This window comes from Oncorhynchus nerka, linkage group LG4 (assembly GCF_034236695.1).
Source record: "Oncorhynchus nerka isolate Pitt River linkage group LG4, Oner_Uvic_2.0, whole genome shotgun sequence".
Taxonomy (NCBI): Eukaryota; Metazoa; Chordata; class Actinopteri; order Salmoniformes; family Salmonidae; genus Oncorhynchus; species Oncorhynchus nerka.
The window spans coordinates 34,219,960-34,237,277 of record NC_088399.1 but is presented as its reverse complement, the minus strand read 5'-3'; the positions used below and the strand labels follow the sequence as shown (position 1 = coordinate 34,237,277).

General features: G+C 42.1%; 2 protein-coding genes across 12 annotated transcripts in view; one reads left to right on the top strand and one right to left on the bottom strand.

Moving 5' to 3' along the window:
- Positions 1–5,974, bottom strand: part of dnm1a (dynamin 1a) — an 82,805-nt gene extending 76,831 nt beyond the window's left edge. For 6 of the 9 annotated variants that reach the window (XM_065017473.1, XM_065017474.1, XM_029652039.2 and 3 more), the window contains exon 1: positions 5,462–5,973. In XM_065017473.1, the coding sequence (XP_064873545.1) occupies positions 5,462–5,622 (161 nt within the window). In that variant the 5' untranslated portion in view covers positions 5,623–5,973. Of the gene's footprint in view, positions 1–5,461 lie in introns of all 9 variants that reach the window. The other 3 variants (XM_065017471.1, XM_065017476.1, XM_065017475.1) reach the window with 3 other exon arrangements.
- A 268-nt stretch (positions 5,975–6,242) lies between these two features.
- Positions 6,243–17,318, top strand: part of LOC115122861 (cip1-interacting zinc finger protein-like) — a 28,867-nt gene continuing 17,791 nt past the window's right edge. For 2 of the 3 annotated variants that reach the window (XM_065017481.1, XM_065017479.1), the window contains exons 1-2: positions 6,243–6,349; positions 6,730–7,022. In XM_065017481.1, the coding sequence (XP_064873553.1) occupies positions 6,829–7,022 (194 nt within the window). In that variant the 5' untranslated portion in view covers positions 6,243–6,349; positions 6,730–6,828. The remainder of the gene's footprint in view (positions 6,350–6,729; positions 7,023–17,318) is intronic. The other variant, XM_065017480.1, reaches the window with a different exon arrangement.

Here is a 17,318-nt window from a genome sequence, read left to right as displayed (position 1 = left end):
AGTTGAGAGAGCATTAAATGATTGTTTCAGTGAGAGTAGGATTGACAGTGAGAGAGTGTGTCAAAAATCTAATCAAATCAAATGTAATGGTCACATACACATGGTTAGCAGATGTTATTGTGAGTGTAGTGAAATGCTTGTGCTTCTAGTTCCGACAGTGCAGCAATATCTAACATGTAATCTAATAATTCCACAACAACTACCTAATACACACACATCTAAGTAAAGGAATAAGAATATATACATAAAAATATATGGAAGAGCAATGACAGAGCAGCATAGGCAAGACGCAATAGATGGTATAAAATGGTATAAAATACAGTATATATATATGAGAAATACAAGATATGTAAACATTATTGAAACAGCATTATTAAAGTGACTAGTGATCCATTTATTAAAGTGTCCAATGATTTCAAGTCTGTATGTAGGAAGCAGCCTCTCTGTGTTAGTGATGGCTGTTTAACAGACTGATGGCCTTGAGATAGAAGCTGTTTTTCAGTCTTTCGGTCCCAGTTTTGATGCACCTGTACTGACCTCGCCTTCTGGATGGTAACGGGGTGAACATGGAGTGGCTCGGGTGGTTGTTGTCCTTCATTATCTTTTTTGGCCTTCTTGTGACATCGGGTGCTGTTGGTGTCCTGGAGGGCAGGTAGTTTGCCCCCAGTGATGCGTTGTGCAGACCGCACCACCCTCTGGAGATCCTTGTGGTTGTGGGTGGTACAGTTGCTGTATCAGGCAATGATTCAGCCCGACAGGATGCTCTCAATTGTGCATCTGTAAATGTTTGTGAGGGTTTAGGTGACGAGACAAATTTCTTCAACCTTCTGAGGTTGAAGAGGCACTGTCGTGCCTTCTTCACCACACTGTTTGTGTGGGTAGACCATTTCAGTTTGTCCGTGATGTGTACACCAAGGAACTTTCCACCATCTCCAATGCTGTCCCGTCGATAAGGATGGGGGGTGCTCCCTCTGCTGTTTCCTGAAGTCCACGATTATCTCCTTTATTTTGTTGACATTGAGTGAGAGGTTGTTTTGCTGACACCACACTCCGAGTGCCTTCACCTCCTCCCTGTAGGCTGTCTCGTCATTGTTGGTAAGCAAGCCTACTACTGTTGTGTCATCTGCAAACTTGATGATTGATTTGGAGGCATGCATGACCATGCAGTCATGGGTGAACAGGGAGTACAGGAGGGGGCTGAGCATGCACCCTTGTGGGGCCCCAGTGTTGAGGATCAGTGAAGTAGAGGTGTTGTTTCCTACCTTCACCACCTGGGGGTGGCCTGTCAGGAAGTCTAGGACACAATTTCACAGGTCGGGGTTGAGGCCCAGGGCCTCTAGCTTAATGATGAGCTTGAGGGTAGTATGGTGTTGAATACTGAGCTATAGTCAATGACCAGCATTCTTACATAGGCATTCATCTTGTCCAGATGTTATAGGGCAGTGTGCAGTGTTATGGCAATTGCATCATCTGTGGACCTATTGGGGCGGTAAGCAAATTGAAGTGCTCTCATCCTTCTAGACCTATCGGCTGCCTTCGATACTGTGAACCATCAGATCCTCCTCTCCACCCTCTCCGAGTTGGGCATCTCCGGCGCGGCCCACGCTTGGATTGCGTCCTACCTGACAGGTCGCTCCTACCAGGTGGCGTGGCGAGAATCCGTCTCCTCACCACGTGCTCTCACCACTGGTGTCCCCCAGGGCTCTGTTCTAGGCCCTCTCCTATTCTCGCTATACACCAAGTCACTTGGCTCTGTCATAACCTCACATGGTCTCTCCTATCATTGCTATGCAGACAACACACAATTAATCTTCTCCTTTCCCCCTTCTGATGACCAGGTGGCGAATCGCATCTCTGCATGTCTGGCAGACATATCAGTGTGGATGACGGATCACCACCTCAAGCTGAACCTCGGCAAGACGGAGCTGCTCTTCCTCCCGGGGAAGGACTGCCCGTTCCATGATCTCGCCATCACGGTTGACAACTCCACTGTGTCCTCCTCCCAGAGCGCTAAGAACCTTGGCGTGATCCTGGACAACACCCTGTCGTTCTCAACTAACATCAAGGCGGTGGCCCGTTCCTGTAGGTTCATGCTCTACAACATCCGCAGAGTACGACCCTGCCTCACACAGGAAGCGGCGCAGGTCCTAATCCAGGCACTTGTCATCTCCCGTCTGGATTACTGCAACTCGCTGTTGGCTGGGCTCCTGCCTGTGCCATTAAACCCCTACAACTCATCCAGAACGCCGCAGCCCGTCTGGTGTTCAACCTTCCCAAGTTCTCTCACGTCACCCCGCTCCTCCGCTCTCTCCACTGGCTTCCAGTTGAAGCTCGCATCCGCTACAAGACCATGGTGCTTGCCTACGGAGCTGTGAGCGGAACGGCACCTCAGTACCTCCAGGCTCTGATCAGGCCCTACACCCAAACAAGGGCACTGCGTTCATCCACCTCTGGCCTGCTCGCCTCCCTACCACTGAGGAAGTACAGTTCCCGCTCAGCCCAGTCAAAACTGTTCGCTGCTCTGGCCCCCCAATGGTGGAACAAACTCCCTCACGACGCCAGGACAGCGGAGTCAATCACCACCTTCCGGAGACACCTGAAACCCCACCTCTTTAAGGAATACCTAGTATAGGATAAAGTAATCCTTCTCACCCCCCCCCCCCCCCCCCTAAAAGATTTAGATGCACTATTGTAAAGTGGCTGCTCCACTGGATGTCATAAGGTGAATGCACCAATTTGTAAGTCGCTCTCGATAAGAGTGTCTGCTAAATAACTTAAATGTAAATGTCTATTGTGACAGGTAAGGTGGAGGTGATATGATCCTTGACTAGTCTCTCAAAGCACTTCATGAAAACTAGTCTACACTACACTAGTCTGTCAAAAAGATAGTTAGCTTAGTTAGCTTTCTGCTCACCAGCTTGAACGAAAACGCAATGATTGTTTTCCTCCAGGCTGAGACTTTGAGTCCGTCTGATAAAGTAAGCTAAGTCTGTTAGCTAGACGTCAAAGGCTTGCGACCTGAGGTGTAGTTTTATTTTTTACATGTTAGCACATCGTTAGCTTTTGACTTGTTTTGATTACATAAATGCTTCAGAATTCACAAAAAGGGATGTTAGCTGATGGAGATTATCTCACAGAACAAAGCATATAAGATCTCCTAAGCCTGTGGTAAACTGACCTTATTTTCGGCATTTAAAAAAAAAAAACATTAATTTCGCCATAGGCTTTGGTCAACGAGCCATGGCGGCGCCTCCGTTGGCACCTACAAAAAGATGCCATTACTATTGCTGTCTGTAATGATCATAGTTAACGTGACTATCTATAGCCTTATTATTGAAGGAAGTGAGTAAGAACATTTAAGATAATGATTAGATGGTCAGGGTGTTTTGCCCATAATTCCCACTATACTGATGACAGGGGCAAAGGGAGCCTAAACAGGGCTGTTAACAGTGGAGTGGACCTCAATCACTAGAAGATCTAAGATGCTGACAAGACCATTTCTCGGTTATTACTCCGACTGACCTATATTTCACATTGCACTGTGTTAACAAACAATGGAAAGCTATTGATGTACTGTTTATCTGTAATGGGTATCAAGCAATCAAAGGCAGGTGCCAAGCAACAATCAACATCACTGAATGAAATGAGCTTTGCACCATGTGGCAAAGTTTGTGTTCACATCCCATATTGGTGGTGGATGCAGATTCAATTGCACAGAAATGAATTTCATTCTTCACGTATTGCAGTGTGCAAGGATATATTTAAAGGGTTACTGCGAGATTCTGGCAATTAAGCCATTTTTCTACTTACCCAGAGCCCGAGGAACTCATGGATACCATTTTATGTCTCTGCGACTGCATGTAGAAGTTAAAGGTAATTTTGCGAGCCAATTCTAACTACCGTTAGCGCAATGACTGGATGTCTACAGGTACGCTAGCGTATGCTAATTTCATTTGTGCTGCACGCAGAGACAGAAAAATGGTTTCCAGAATCTCGCAGTATCCCTTTAATAATGTATCTCCAAATGAGTTAATTTACATTTGGTTGTGATATGACCTGGAATGACCAAGGAAATGGCTACGGGACGTGATGCCCCAATCCATATAATAAGTCTCAGGGTAGTTGCTGTATTATGTCCCTGCCTTGGTAGGAGATAATAATCCTGCAGCAACATGAAATATATTATGCGGATTATAATTCATGGGGATTTTTTGTAGGTGTTGACACATCTTTCGTTAGGGCAAATCTAGTCTGACATTTTAAAGTGGAAATTACAAACTTTAGAAGCCTTTTTAAACTTTGAATACACTACAGGTTTGCATTTCCTATGTGCAGGAAAATTCTCAGCAACAAAATAGTGATCAAATTAAGATCCTTCATCTGTATCATTGCCTGGTGCTGAGCGGGTGCAGCAGCCTAGCTAAGCACTAACAGATGGATGGGGAGCTGAAGACGAAGGGCTCAGAGCGACTCTCTCTCCCCTCTCTATGTATTTTCGCAAGGTCATACTGCAGAGTATAGCGGGGTTGTGTCCCTGGAGATATGCGGTTTATCCATCATCAACTCTGTGAGAGGGTCTATGATAGGGACTATGACATAATTAACTAGCCACAAAAAACATGTTATGTAGTCTATTCATATCTCACACCAGGTGTGTATCAGATACACATAATATCTATATTTTGTGGGCTGAGTGTTTGGTTAATGAATGACAAAATTGAAACCCTGTCTGAAAAACAACCACACATGAAGCTTTCTTGTTGGAATTGTGTGTTTACAAGGCCCTACATATGGGGCCTTGGCCTCCAATGTGCTATGAGCCCTGAGGGCAAGGTGGAAAAACTGAGAATGGAGGGAAATGCGCACCCCATTCGACCCCCTTTAAACCGGTACATTTATGATGTCTGTAAGAACTGGTAACCTCCCATGTACAATAGGCTATTTGTAATATCAAAGGAAATGCAAAATAGTGAGGGATTATTTTATATGTAATGTAGATTTGCACTATGACAAACATTGAAAATAGTACCATATAGGAAATAAAGAATTCGCCAAGAAATATTGCAATTAATATTGTTTATAAATATATACAATGATTTTATAATAGGGAGCACCAACAAGAAAATCAAAACGTCCATTTTGGTTTGGTACTCTACCAGTACATACTGCAGCAATTAGCCTGTGGACTACAGGGAAGGTTTTATGTAACCAAATAATATGTTCAGATTCCCTCATGGCTACTCTCGAAGAGGGACTGGTGATTCTAAGACAATAATTGCAGAAAATCATCTTTATTTAAGACATTCTATATCATGTTAAAGTTATCCAATGGATCTCATGGCTGGAGCTAAGCCAATGGAACGGGAGGATGGGGATGGGTAGGTGTGCAAGAACCATTGCAGCCTAGGAGACTTTGATAACGGAGAGATGCATTTGCGTCCAAAAACACAAAACCACTTACTTCCCAACGAAGTTCTCCAATACCGAGCTTTTCCCTGCACTCTGCCCGCCAACCACAGCAATTTGAGGCAGGTCCAACTGAGAATTTTGACCGATGGCCGAAAAGGCATCTTGCATTTTATTCACCAGAGGAATAAGGTCTTCCATCCCCCGGTTCCCCATGATTGCAAGGGAATATGTCGCTCCTTTACAGATTATAATGAAATGAGGGAAAACGTTTCTCTCGGTCCTTGGCCCTTAACACCCTTCCGTGAAAGGTGTTTCAACGTTTGGAATACGCCTTCTATTTTAATTTTGCTTGCACCCTCATTGATTACGATTCCCCGGTGTTCCCTCTACACAGAACGCTTCTCCTCTCTCCACTCTCTTATACAGCTATGTTCAGCTCTCTACCACGCAGCACCGAGGGATGATCTCTTCTCAGAATACGCTGACATCCCTGCACCGACGCGCATGCACCACGGAGATCTAGCTCAACATAATTGCACCCCTAGGCTTCGTGTGCTCTCTCTTGTACTAGGCTATGCTGTACGAAATAGAAAATACAGGCTATGTAAGCAATGCAGCTATTTCTAAATAGGCTATGTTGACACACTTATACTAGCTATATCATATTGTGTTATGCCAATGTTGATTATGTTTGGTAGGCATTGGTTTGGAAGACAATGTTGATCTGTCCATGGTGCTGAATTGGTTAAACGACGTCATCTGTACTTCAGCCTCCTAAGTGAAAGAGGGCGACACACGCATATTAACGACAATCAGAGTGCGCATCCCAGTAAAACACCGGTACCAAGTGCGCAGTCTCAACGGAACAATCGCTGCTAACTTTCAACAGGAGGCAGACCGTCGCTAACTTGCCCTTCTAAAAGAATTCATTCCGTTAAAAGTAGGTAACGTTAATATGATACAAATAATGGTAATACACCGTGTAATTGAAATGTAACTACCATTGATTATTCAGATTAAATGTTATCTCAACTAGCTAAACTGCTTGTTAGCCAAAAAATAACTAGCTAATCCTAGGCCCAATTGCTAGGCTAGATAGATAGATAGCTAGTTATGTTATCCGGAGAGGGTGGACATGACTAGTTTTGCTATTGCTGGCTAGCTAATGTTAGCTAGAAACCACATGCTACAAAAAAAAACACATAGCTAGCTATTTCATCCATAGCAATGTACTGTATACTAAGTATGAAAATGTTAGCTGGATTAGAGGTTTATTGTGGATCAGATTATTATCAAACGCTTTGTTTTTCCTTGACCAAGATCCTGACCTGACCCGAGAAGGTGTCGTCAACAGGCTTTTCTGCAAACAAGCACGGACACACGCAGTTTAGCATTAAACACCAACAACACAACGCCGGAATGTTTAACCCACACCACCACCATCAGCAGCAGCAGCAGCAGCAACAACAACAGCAACAGTTTCACCGTCACCTGCGGCAGCTTCAGCAACTGTTCCAGCAGCCCCCTCCACCGCCGCCGCCTGCGCCACCACAACCGCCTCCATCGCACCATGCACCCAGGCATCATCATCATCATCACCACCAAGGAGGACGGTAAGAAATGTGAACTCGAGGTCGTGGATCAGCAGGCCTACTACGGAAATTGCCACCGCTATCAGAGTGCGCTCCGGGTCGTAAGTTAATTAGGAGCGTTTCGTTCTAGGAACGTTTAGCGCGCACTGGACGTTCTGGCCAGAGAGAATATGGAAGGCCAAGAGATTCTAATCATTTTACCCGGAACACGTTTTTAAATTTTTTATTATCATTTTTCACTATAATTTTTTTCATGTGTCAAATATCATTTTTTGTACTTGCGAATTTTTTTTCGCCTGTTCAGTGTGTGTTTACAGTTGATGTGTCTCTACAGATGATCAGAACGCTTGTTATGGGCAAATTTTACACGCGTTCATTACACCTGTTCGAAAACAGCTTATTTTGTAGCTAACGTCACATTATTATTCTTTGGTTTATTTTTATGTATTGAAAAAAAACACGTGTTTTTTTCCCCATTTGAATTAGCTATCCATAATTTTTCCTTGTTTGAAGTATCAAGCTAAGTATAAAATAAAATAAAAATATTTTTAAGTAATAATTATGACAGGTTCCATCCACCAGATGGGATTGTTTTGGTGACAAGTATCTACTTTTCCAAACCCCGTTTGTTTGATGAATAAATTAAAGCAATAGTCACTATACTTTCCAAACCACAAAGGCTGAATTAAAATGTTTTATAATGTAATTTACTATTGTTAACAATTTGACCCATATTTAGAAACCCCTCCCTCCCCGAGTAAGCGATTCATCACAACGGGCCTAAAGTCAAACTCCCAGAAATTGAGTAGGGAGGGGCTACAACGAAATGTACCCGTTACTACACAGGCATTCAGAACGTGTGCTGTGGCACAATTTCATGCGTCTGAAGGTACGATATTCAAACATTCTAATCACCTGTAAACACACTGGACAGGTGGGAAAAAATCATGTGTACAAAAAAATGACATTTGACACTTGAAAAAAAGCACGTGAGAAATTTGAATTACACGTGTTAAGACGTGTACCAGGTATGACCATTAGAACCTCTTGGCCTTCCAAAGGAGAAGGGTTGATCCGAGCGTTCTTACCTCACAACGGCAGTCAAGCACCCAAGCTAACAGGAAAGGGGTTACCTAGTCAGTTGTACAACTGAATGCCTTTAACTGAAATGTCTTCCGCATTTAACCCAACCCCTCTGAATCAGAGAGTTGCGGTGGGCTGCCTTAATCACCATCCACGTCTTCCTTTCCCGGGAAACAGTGGATTAACTGCCTTGCTCAGGGGCAGAACTACAGATTTTTACCTTGTCAGCTCGGGGATTCAATCCAGCAACCTTTCGGTTACTGGCCCAGCACTCTAACCGGCTAACATTGGCTAGCTTGCTAGCTACTTCCAGACACAAATGAGAGGACTTTGACCATTTTACTCACCCTAGCAGAGTTGGTTAGGCTGTTTTCATGTTAATAACTGTGCGTCTGGCAATTATTATTTATTTTTTTGCCGAAGTTTACTCATACCAGTCATATTCAACGGGTGTTGCACGTTCGTAAATTAATCAGTTATTCTGTGCTCTGGTACACTGACGAGTGTTTGAAATTGAGGGTAGATAGAGTGAATTTATGAACAGACCCTTAAATGTAAGTGTGATTTGCTAGCAGTAGTTTGACAGTCCTGCCTGGAGAAGTTGCTATACTCTAATTTTGCGAAAACAGCCCGCCCAACGGCGGAATGGCGCACTGTGTAAAAATTCTAGGTTTTCCTATAGTTAAGGTTTTCACTCTCAAAATGTATTTGTTTTATAGAAGAAAAAATTGTTTTAAGTCACCAACAATGCTTATACCACACGAGCAGTGGCGACTCGTTATTCAGGGCTGGTGGCGCATACAAACTTGGTCTCATTTTTTTTCTTTCTTAACTTCTTGCGTCGAGCCATCCCGGATCCGGTATCGTGACTACAGCCTCAAGCTCATTACCATAACGCAACATTAACTATTCATGAAAATCGCAAATGAAATGAAATTAATCTATTTGCTCTCAAGCTTAGCCTTTTGTTAACAACACTGTTATCTCAGATTTTCAAAATATGCTTCTCAACCATTGCAAAACAAGCATTTGTGTAACAGTATTGATTGCTAACGTAGCATTTAGCGTTAGCATTCAGCAGGCAACATTTTCACAAAAAACAGAAAAGGATTCAAATAAAATCATTTACCTTTGAAGAACTTCAGATGTTTTCAATGAGGAGACTCTCAGTTAGATAGCAAATGTTCCGTTTTTACAAAAAGTATTATTTGTGTTGACAAATCGGTCCGTTTTCTGCGTCACGTTTAGCTACGAAAAAAACCTGTATCCGGGATTGTGTAAATCTATCCGCAAGCTCATTAGCATAACACAACGTTAACTATTCATGAAAATCGCAAATGAAATTAATCTATTTGCTCTCAAGCTTAGCCTTTTGTTAACCTCTTCAGTCGACCCTCTACTTTTTTGAACATTCTGTTAAAAATCGCGCAACATTTCAGCACCCTGCTACTCATGCCAGGAATATAGTATATGCATTTGCTTAGTCTGTGTGGATAGAAAACACTCAGACGTTTAAAAAACTGGTTAAATCACTGCTGTGGCTTTACCAGAACGGCATTTACATCGAAAAGCACAGGAAAAACTGATCACTGAAAATGGGAAAATATATCCATGCGCTACTTGATCCCATTGATAAAGGTGAACCACAATTAATTGACTGAGGTTGCAGTACCTACAGCTTCCACACGGTGTCTAGAGTCTTGTCATTTCCCTTCGAGTTTTTTCTTGGTCAAACACATGCAGGACACCGTATCTCCTCCGGTCTAGGACCGGATATTTTCGTTGAGTTTCTAGCCGGACATTTTTCCAGACGGACAGCTAATGATCTTTACATCGCCTCCTGATGAATTTTATCGCTTATTAACGTTTACTAATACCTAAAGTTGCATTACAAACGTATTTGAAGTGTTTTGTGAAAGTTTATCGTCGACTTTTTGAATTTTAAAAAATGACGTTACGTTTTGAAACAATGTTTTTTTCGTTTATCACACAGTCTACATATAACGATATCTAGGCTTTATATGGACCGATTTAATCGAAATAAAGACCCAAATAGTGTTTATGGGACATCTAGGAGTGCCAACAAAGAAGATGGTGAAAGGTAATGAATGTTTTCTATTTTATTGTGCGGTTTGTGTAACGCCGAAATGCTAATTATGTTGTTTACGTCCCCTGTGGGTCTTTTGGGGTGTTGCATGCTATCAGATAATAGCTTCTCATGCTTTCGCCGAAAAGCATTTTAAAAATCTGACTTGTTGCCTGGATTCACAACGAGTGTAGCTTTTAATTCGATACCCTGCATGTGTATTTTAATGAACTTTTGAGTTTTAACTAATACTATTAGCATTTAGCGTAGCGCATTTGCATTTCCAGAGCTCTAGTTGGGACGCAAGCGTCCCGAGTAGAAGCAACAGGTTAACAACACTGTCATCTCAGATTTTCAAAATATGCTTTTGAACCATAGCTAAACAAGCATTTGTGTAACAGTATTGATAGCCTAGCATAGGATTTATGCCTGGCTTTCAGCATGCAACATTTTCACAAAAACCAGAAAAGGATTCAAATAAAATCATTTACCTTTGAAGAACTTCAGATGTTTTCAATGAGGAGACTCTCAGTTAGATAGCAAATGTTCCGTTTTTACAAAAATATTATTTTGTGTTGACAAATCGGTCCGTTTTATTCATCATTCTTCATCACGTTTGGGTAAGAAAAAAAATGAAAATTAAGTCATTAAAACGCAAACTTTTTTCCAAATTAACTCCATAATATCGACAGAAACATGGCAAACCGATGTTTAGAATCAATCCTCAAGGTGTTTTTCACATATCTATCGACGATAAAATCCTTCGTGGCAGTTGACTTTCTCTTCTGAAGAAATGGAACGCGCATGGACCTACAGATTACGCAATAATTTCGACACAGGACACCGGGCGGGACACCAGGTAAATGTAGTCTCTTATGGTCAATCTTCCAATGATATGCCTACAAACACGTCACAATGCTGCAGACACCTTGGAGAAACAACACAAAGGGCAGGCTCATTCCTGGCGCATTGACAGCCATATAAGGAGACATTGGAACACAGCGCCTTCAGAATCTGGGGCATTTCCTGTATGAAACTTCATCTTGGTTTCGCCTGTAGCATTAGGTCTGGGGCACTCACAGATAATATCTTTGCAGTTTTGGAAACGTCAGAGTTTTGTCTTTCCAAGGCTGTCAATTCCATGCATAGTCGAGCATCTTTTCGTGACAAAATATTGCGCTTAAAACGGGCACGTCTTTTTATCCAATAATGACATGGCGCCCCCATAGGTTGAAGAGGTTAAGGCAGCTCCAAAATGCAGGTGGTTCAGCTTAGCTCAGTGCTTTCTGTGGTGTTGGGGCAGCCTTCAGAAAATACGGAGCATAGGGGTTGGTAATGTTTTCTAGTTACGGTTTGATTGGCTCATTATTCTGTCACTCATGGGGACAGTACGTCATTGCAAAATCTAAAGGTAGAGCTAGAAAATTCAAGCCTCTTGGGTGCTGCCAGAGTTATATTGAAGTGCCCTTCCAAGAAGGCTCAAGGTCATTGGCCACAGATAAAATGACATCAAATCACATATCTACAGTAGCATTGATTGGACTGATCATGTCAACATCATACATTCAAAATCTTAGCAAACTAACAGTCATCATGAATGAAGTCTACAATCTACTGGTGAATCCTTTTCAATCCTAGTCATGAAGAGAAATTACAGATAAAATGTATCGGTGCTCATCGGCCATTGGACATAAACATTACAACAAGTTGGAAATCGCAAATTCAATATTGAGCGGTTTGGAAGGAATCAGTGGCTAACTGCAAGCATCTCAAAGCAATCGCTAGCCTGCTATTCAGTGGAGTGGGTGTGTGGTCCCAAGTCTGTGTTTAAGGGTATCTTTTCCCAGCTTAAAAGGATAAACATTCACATTGGCCATGCTGTCCCTCCAGCATGGCTAATGCTATGCTCAAAACACCTCAGCTGGGAAATCTTACTTCAGTCAGTTCAAGACAACTGGGAACTCGGAAAAATGGTCATCCAACTCGGGAATTTCAAGTCGGGAACTCGGGCCTCTTTCTAGAGCGCCGACCTAAAGATCATTGACATTATCATGATTCGACCTTGTTTTTTTCCGAGTTCCCAGTTGTCTAGGAAACACCATAAATCCCGAGAATGACAAACTTTGATGACAAAATTTGCCCACGAAGGACCGCCATGCCACCTTCCTGTTCAAGTGATCACAGCACAACATGGTGAGTCCAAAAATGTCTTATATGCTGCTGCATAAATAATGTAAAATGCCAGGGAGGTATGTACTGTCTGTAGCTAAGAAAGTAATACTAAGTGTATGTTTTGTAGTAAGCTGTTAGTACCCCCATGTGTCTCACCCTAATAATTTGGTCACTTTTCCCATCATAATTTTGCCTATTGTTCAATCTTGGTGGTGCACATGTAGCCTGTTTTAGAGAAATGTAGTCATCGATTATTGTAATAGCTTTAATTGTCTGCTTATGTGCCCCATTTATTTATCCTACGGTTCTGACTTGGTGTTCAGGGAGAATACTGTCAGAACGACCCATGTTCTGAATTCTGTCGCTGTACATTTCAATAGTGCTGGACAAATAGTTACAGTGCCTTACATAAGTATTCACCTCCCCTTGGCATTTTTCCTATTTTGTTGCATTACAGCCTGTAATATACCGGGTTTTTTTTAAACACAAAATAGTCCAAATTGGTGAAATGGAAGGGGGAAAAGGTTGTTTAAAAAATCCCACAAAAAAACTGAAAAGTGGTGGGTGCATATGTATTCACCCCCTTTGCTATGAAGCCCCTAAATAACATCTGGTGCCACCAATTACCTTCAGAAGTCACATAATTAGTTAGATTGCACACAGGTGCACTTTATTTAAGTGTCACATGATCTGTCATATGATTTCAGTATATATTCACCTGTTCTGAAAGGCCCCAGAGTCTGCAACACCACTAAGCAAGACGTAATACCAAGCAAGTGGCACAATGAAGACCAATGAGCTCTCCAAACATGTCAGGGACAAAGTTGTGGAGAATTACAGATCAGGGTTGGGTTATGAAAAAGATCTGAACATTTGAACATCCCACAAAGCACCATTATATTTCACCACAACAAACTTGCCAAGAGCGGGCCGCCCAACAAAACTCACGGACCAGGCAAGGAGGGCATTAATCAGAGAGGCAACAAAGAGACCAAAGATAACCCCGAAGGAGCTGAAAAGCTCCACAGCGGAGATTGGAGTATCTGTCCATAGGACCACTTTTAGCTATACACTCCACAGAGCTGGGCTTCACAGAAGAGTGGCCAGAAAAAAGCCATTGCTTAAAGAAAAAAATAAGCAAACACGTTTGGAGTTCACCAAAAGGCATGTGGGAGACTCCCCAAACATATGGAAGAAGGTACTCTGGTCAGATGAGACTAAAATTGAGCTTTTTGGGCTTCAAGGAAAACGCTATGTCTGGCGCAAACCCAACACCTCTCATCACCCTGAGAACACCATCCCCACAGTGAAGCATGGTGGTGGCAGCATCATGCTGTGGGGATGTTCTTCATTGGCAGGGACTGGGAAACTGGTCAGAATTGAAGGAATGATGGATGGCACTAAATACAGGGAAATTCTTGAGGGAAACCTATTTCAGTCTTCCAGAGATTTGAGACTGGGACAGAGGTTCACCTTCCAGCAGGACAATGATCCTAAGCATACTGTTAAAGCAGCACACAAGTGGTTTAAGGGGAAACATTTGAATGTCTTGGAATGGCCTAGTCAAAGCCCAGACCTCAATCCAATTGAGAATCTGTAGTATGACTTCAAGATTGCTGTACACCAGTGGAACCCATCCAACTTGAAGAAGCTGCCTTGGATGGGCAAAAGTCCCAGTGGCTAGATGTGCTAAGCTTTATAGAGACATGCCCCAAGAGACTTGCAGCTGTAATTGCTGCAAGGTGGGGGGGGTGAATAGTTATGCACGCTAGTTATGCAAGTTTTCTGTTTTTTTTTTGTCTTATTTCTTGTTTCACAATAAAAAAATATTTAACAGGTTGTGTAAATCAAATGATACACCCCCCCCCCCCCCCCAAAATACATTTTAATTCCAGGTTGTAAGGCAACAAAATAGAAAAAATGTTAAGGGGGTGAATACTTTCACAAGCCACTGTATACTGACTACGTCCATCACAGCTCGCTCATTAATGTCTTAGTCAAAATTACGGATCGCCTCCTATCTGTTCGTCGTCCACTTATGCCATAGTTTGTGCATCTCAATTGGCAGTAGAAACCACATTTCTTTAAGCAAGTCAGCAATATCAGCTATGTTTTTTTTCTAAGGCAGGAAATGAGACTGAATGAACTGTTTTGCTGCCAGATGAGGCTCTGCTGGTAGCCAGGTGTAGCTGTGGTAAGGTGTTGGAACTGCTGTTGGGACTTTGCTTTTGGGACAGCTTAATGTGGGTATGGTTTGTCACTGTTATGGTGCAATTAATGTATTGTTTAGTGTTGTTGGCTTTGCTGGCATGCTTCTTTTCAGTTTGCCCCATCAAGGGGTGGCAGGGTAGCCTAGTGGTTAGTGTTGGACTAGTAACCGGAAGGTTGCAAGTTCAAACCCCCGAGCTGACAAGGTACAAATCTGTCGTTCTGCCCCTGAACAGGCAGTTAACCCACTGTTCCTAGGCCACCATTGAAAATAAGAATTTGTTCTAAACTGACTTGCCTGGTTAAATAAAGGTTCAATTAAAAAAAAAAATCACCACTACACACCAGGATAACACATTTTAGGTCTGGGGAAGAAACAAAATGGGTGAGGGTGTAGTTGCTTTTAATTCAATTGTGCACCTAGCAAGAGACCTTTTGGCTAGTGGGGTTTCTGTACTGTAGGCTCCAATGTAGTGGCAGAGTTTTCAAAAATCATCATGAAATTCTGCCAGGTAAGCCTACTTTGCAGTGAACATTTTTAATAAGGAAGTTTTTATCTGCAAAGCCTTTAGGGGTGGCAGGTAGCCTAGTGGTTAGAGCGGTGGACTAGTAACTGTAAGGTTGCAAGATCGAATCCCCGAGCGGATACGGTGGAAATCGGTCGTTCTGCCCCTGAACAAGGCAGCTGACCCACTGTGCCTAGGGGGTCATTGGAAATAAGAATTTGTTCTTAACTGACATGCCTAGTTAAGTAAAGGTAAACAAATAAAAGTATATTCAAACAGAGCATGATGGCTGAGTTGCGCATCGCAAAGATCCAACTGACTTTGGACCAAATGTTTTCAATGCTTTGCATACCCATTGTTGCCTTAGTTAGCATTTACTGGTATTATCATAAGTTGAAACATCTCTCCTACCCTACCGATGTTGTTCAAATCTGTGAGCTGCTCAATGCGACAACCAGTTAAGCTCTCTTGCGGGAAATATTGCCTGATATTCCTTTGAAACTCGGTGTGTGAGCCAAATATATTTGGGTGAAATATATTTGCGATTGTGTAGGCTACTTTGTACATGATTTTTGTATTGTACTACATAATTGATATGGCGTAAACCACATTTATATGCCTACATTTGCATTCAGGCCAGGTAGCCTAAAGGCCTACTTCTAAGCGTAGTCCTTTCTCAACATTGACAGTAGCTCTTCAAACAAGACCATGACTAAATTGACAACTCATAAATGGAATTAAATAAACCAAAAGTTGTTTCTCACAAGTGTAGCATAGGTTGTGAGCTCTGCAAACAATGTGTCCACTCTGAAAGGTAAGACTGGAATAATATATTGAATGTGTTATCAGAAGTTACTCTAAATGAACATTGTAGATTAGGAATTAACATTAAAATGTACTACTGGTTATACGTGTAATGGGGATTTGATATACACAAACAATTCACACGATGAAGTTATGAAGCAATGACTGAACAAATTGTCGGGAGAGCACGTTCTGGAGAGAGACGTGCATCTTAGCCACACTCCCCTTGGACTGTGTCATCCACACGGCCTCTGTAATGTATTAGTCTACTGAGATTGGCGCGAGTCAGACCGGTGTCAACTGTACCATGAATAAATATATACTTGCTACTGCTCTACTAAAACAATCTACCAGTCGACTAATGGGGGTCCGTCTTAGAAGTGAGTATACGCAATGCTCACTGAAAGAAAGAAAAAAGGTGTATCCCTCCGCTACACCACTGGTTGCTGATATATCAGGCAGGTGGTGTGATGTTTATCTTGGTTGAATTTTCCAGGGGTGCGTTCAAGTAATGAAACATTTCTCTACGTTCTGTAACGGTTTGTAAGACTGTTTTTGCGTTTCTGGAAAAAAAAACATGTCTTAGCTAAGTGTGGTGGTTATGGTGTGACATTACATTTACATTACATTTAAGTCATTTAGCAGACGCTCTTATCCAGAGCGACTTACCATTTGCAAAAACCTGTGCAGCACACCCCCATAATCACAACCTTCTTCAACCCGGGGTTTATTCACTAGGAAACAACTTGAAGCCAACAGAGGTAAAGAGAACTAAACGGGAGGGACCTACCTGATTGTATCCAATAGAAACTCATGTTTTTGTTGTAAAATGTTTCCATTGCAAAACATTTTGCTATCGTTTGCTACTGTCTTCGTCTAAATGAATATACCCATGGTCATTCAGAACAGTATAGTTTCTGTGGAATAAACTTTGGAAACTGTTCTGTCCTGCTGAACGCACTCCACATTTAATGTTTAAATAGTATTTGTTATCGAACTGAACGTGGCCAATTGTTTGACACTGTATTGTGTGTAAATATACTGAACAAATATAAACACAACATGTAAAGTGTTGGTCCCATGTTTCATGAGCTGAAATAAAAGATCCCAGAAATGTTCCATATGCACAAAAATCTTATTTCTCTCATTTTATGCAATGTGTTTACATGCCTGTTAGTGAGCATTTCTCCTTTACCAAGATAATACATCCACCTGACACTGGCATATCAAGAAGCTGATTAAAACTGGGGACAAAAGGCCCCTCAAATGTGCAGTTTTGTCACACAACACAATGCTACAGATGTCTCAAGTTTTAAGGGAGCATGCAATTGGCATGCTGAGTGCAAGAATGTCCACGAGCTGTTGCAAGAGAATTGAAAGTAAATTTCTCTACCATAAGCTGCCACAACATCTTTTTAGAGAATTTGGCAGTATGTCCAACCTGCCTCACAACCGCAA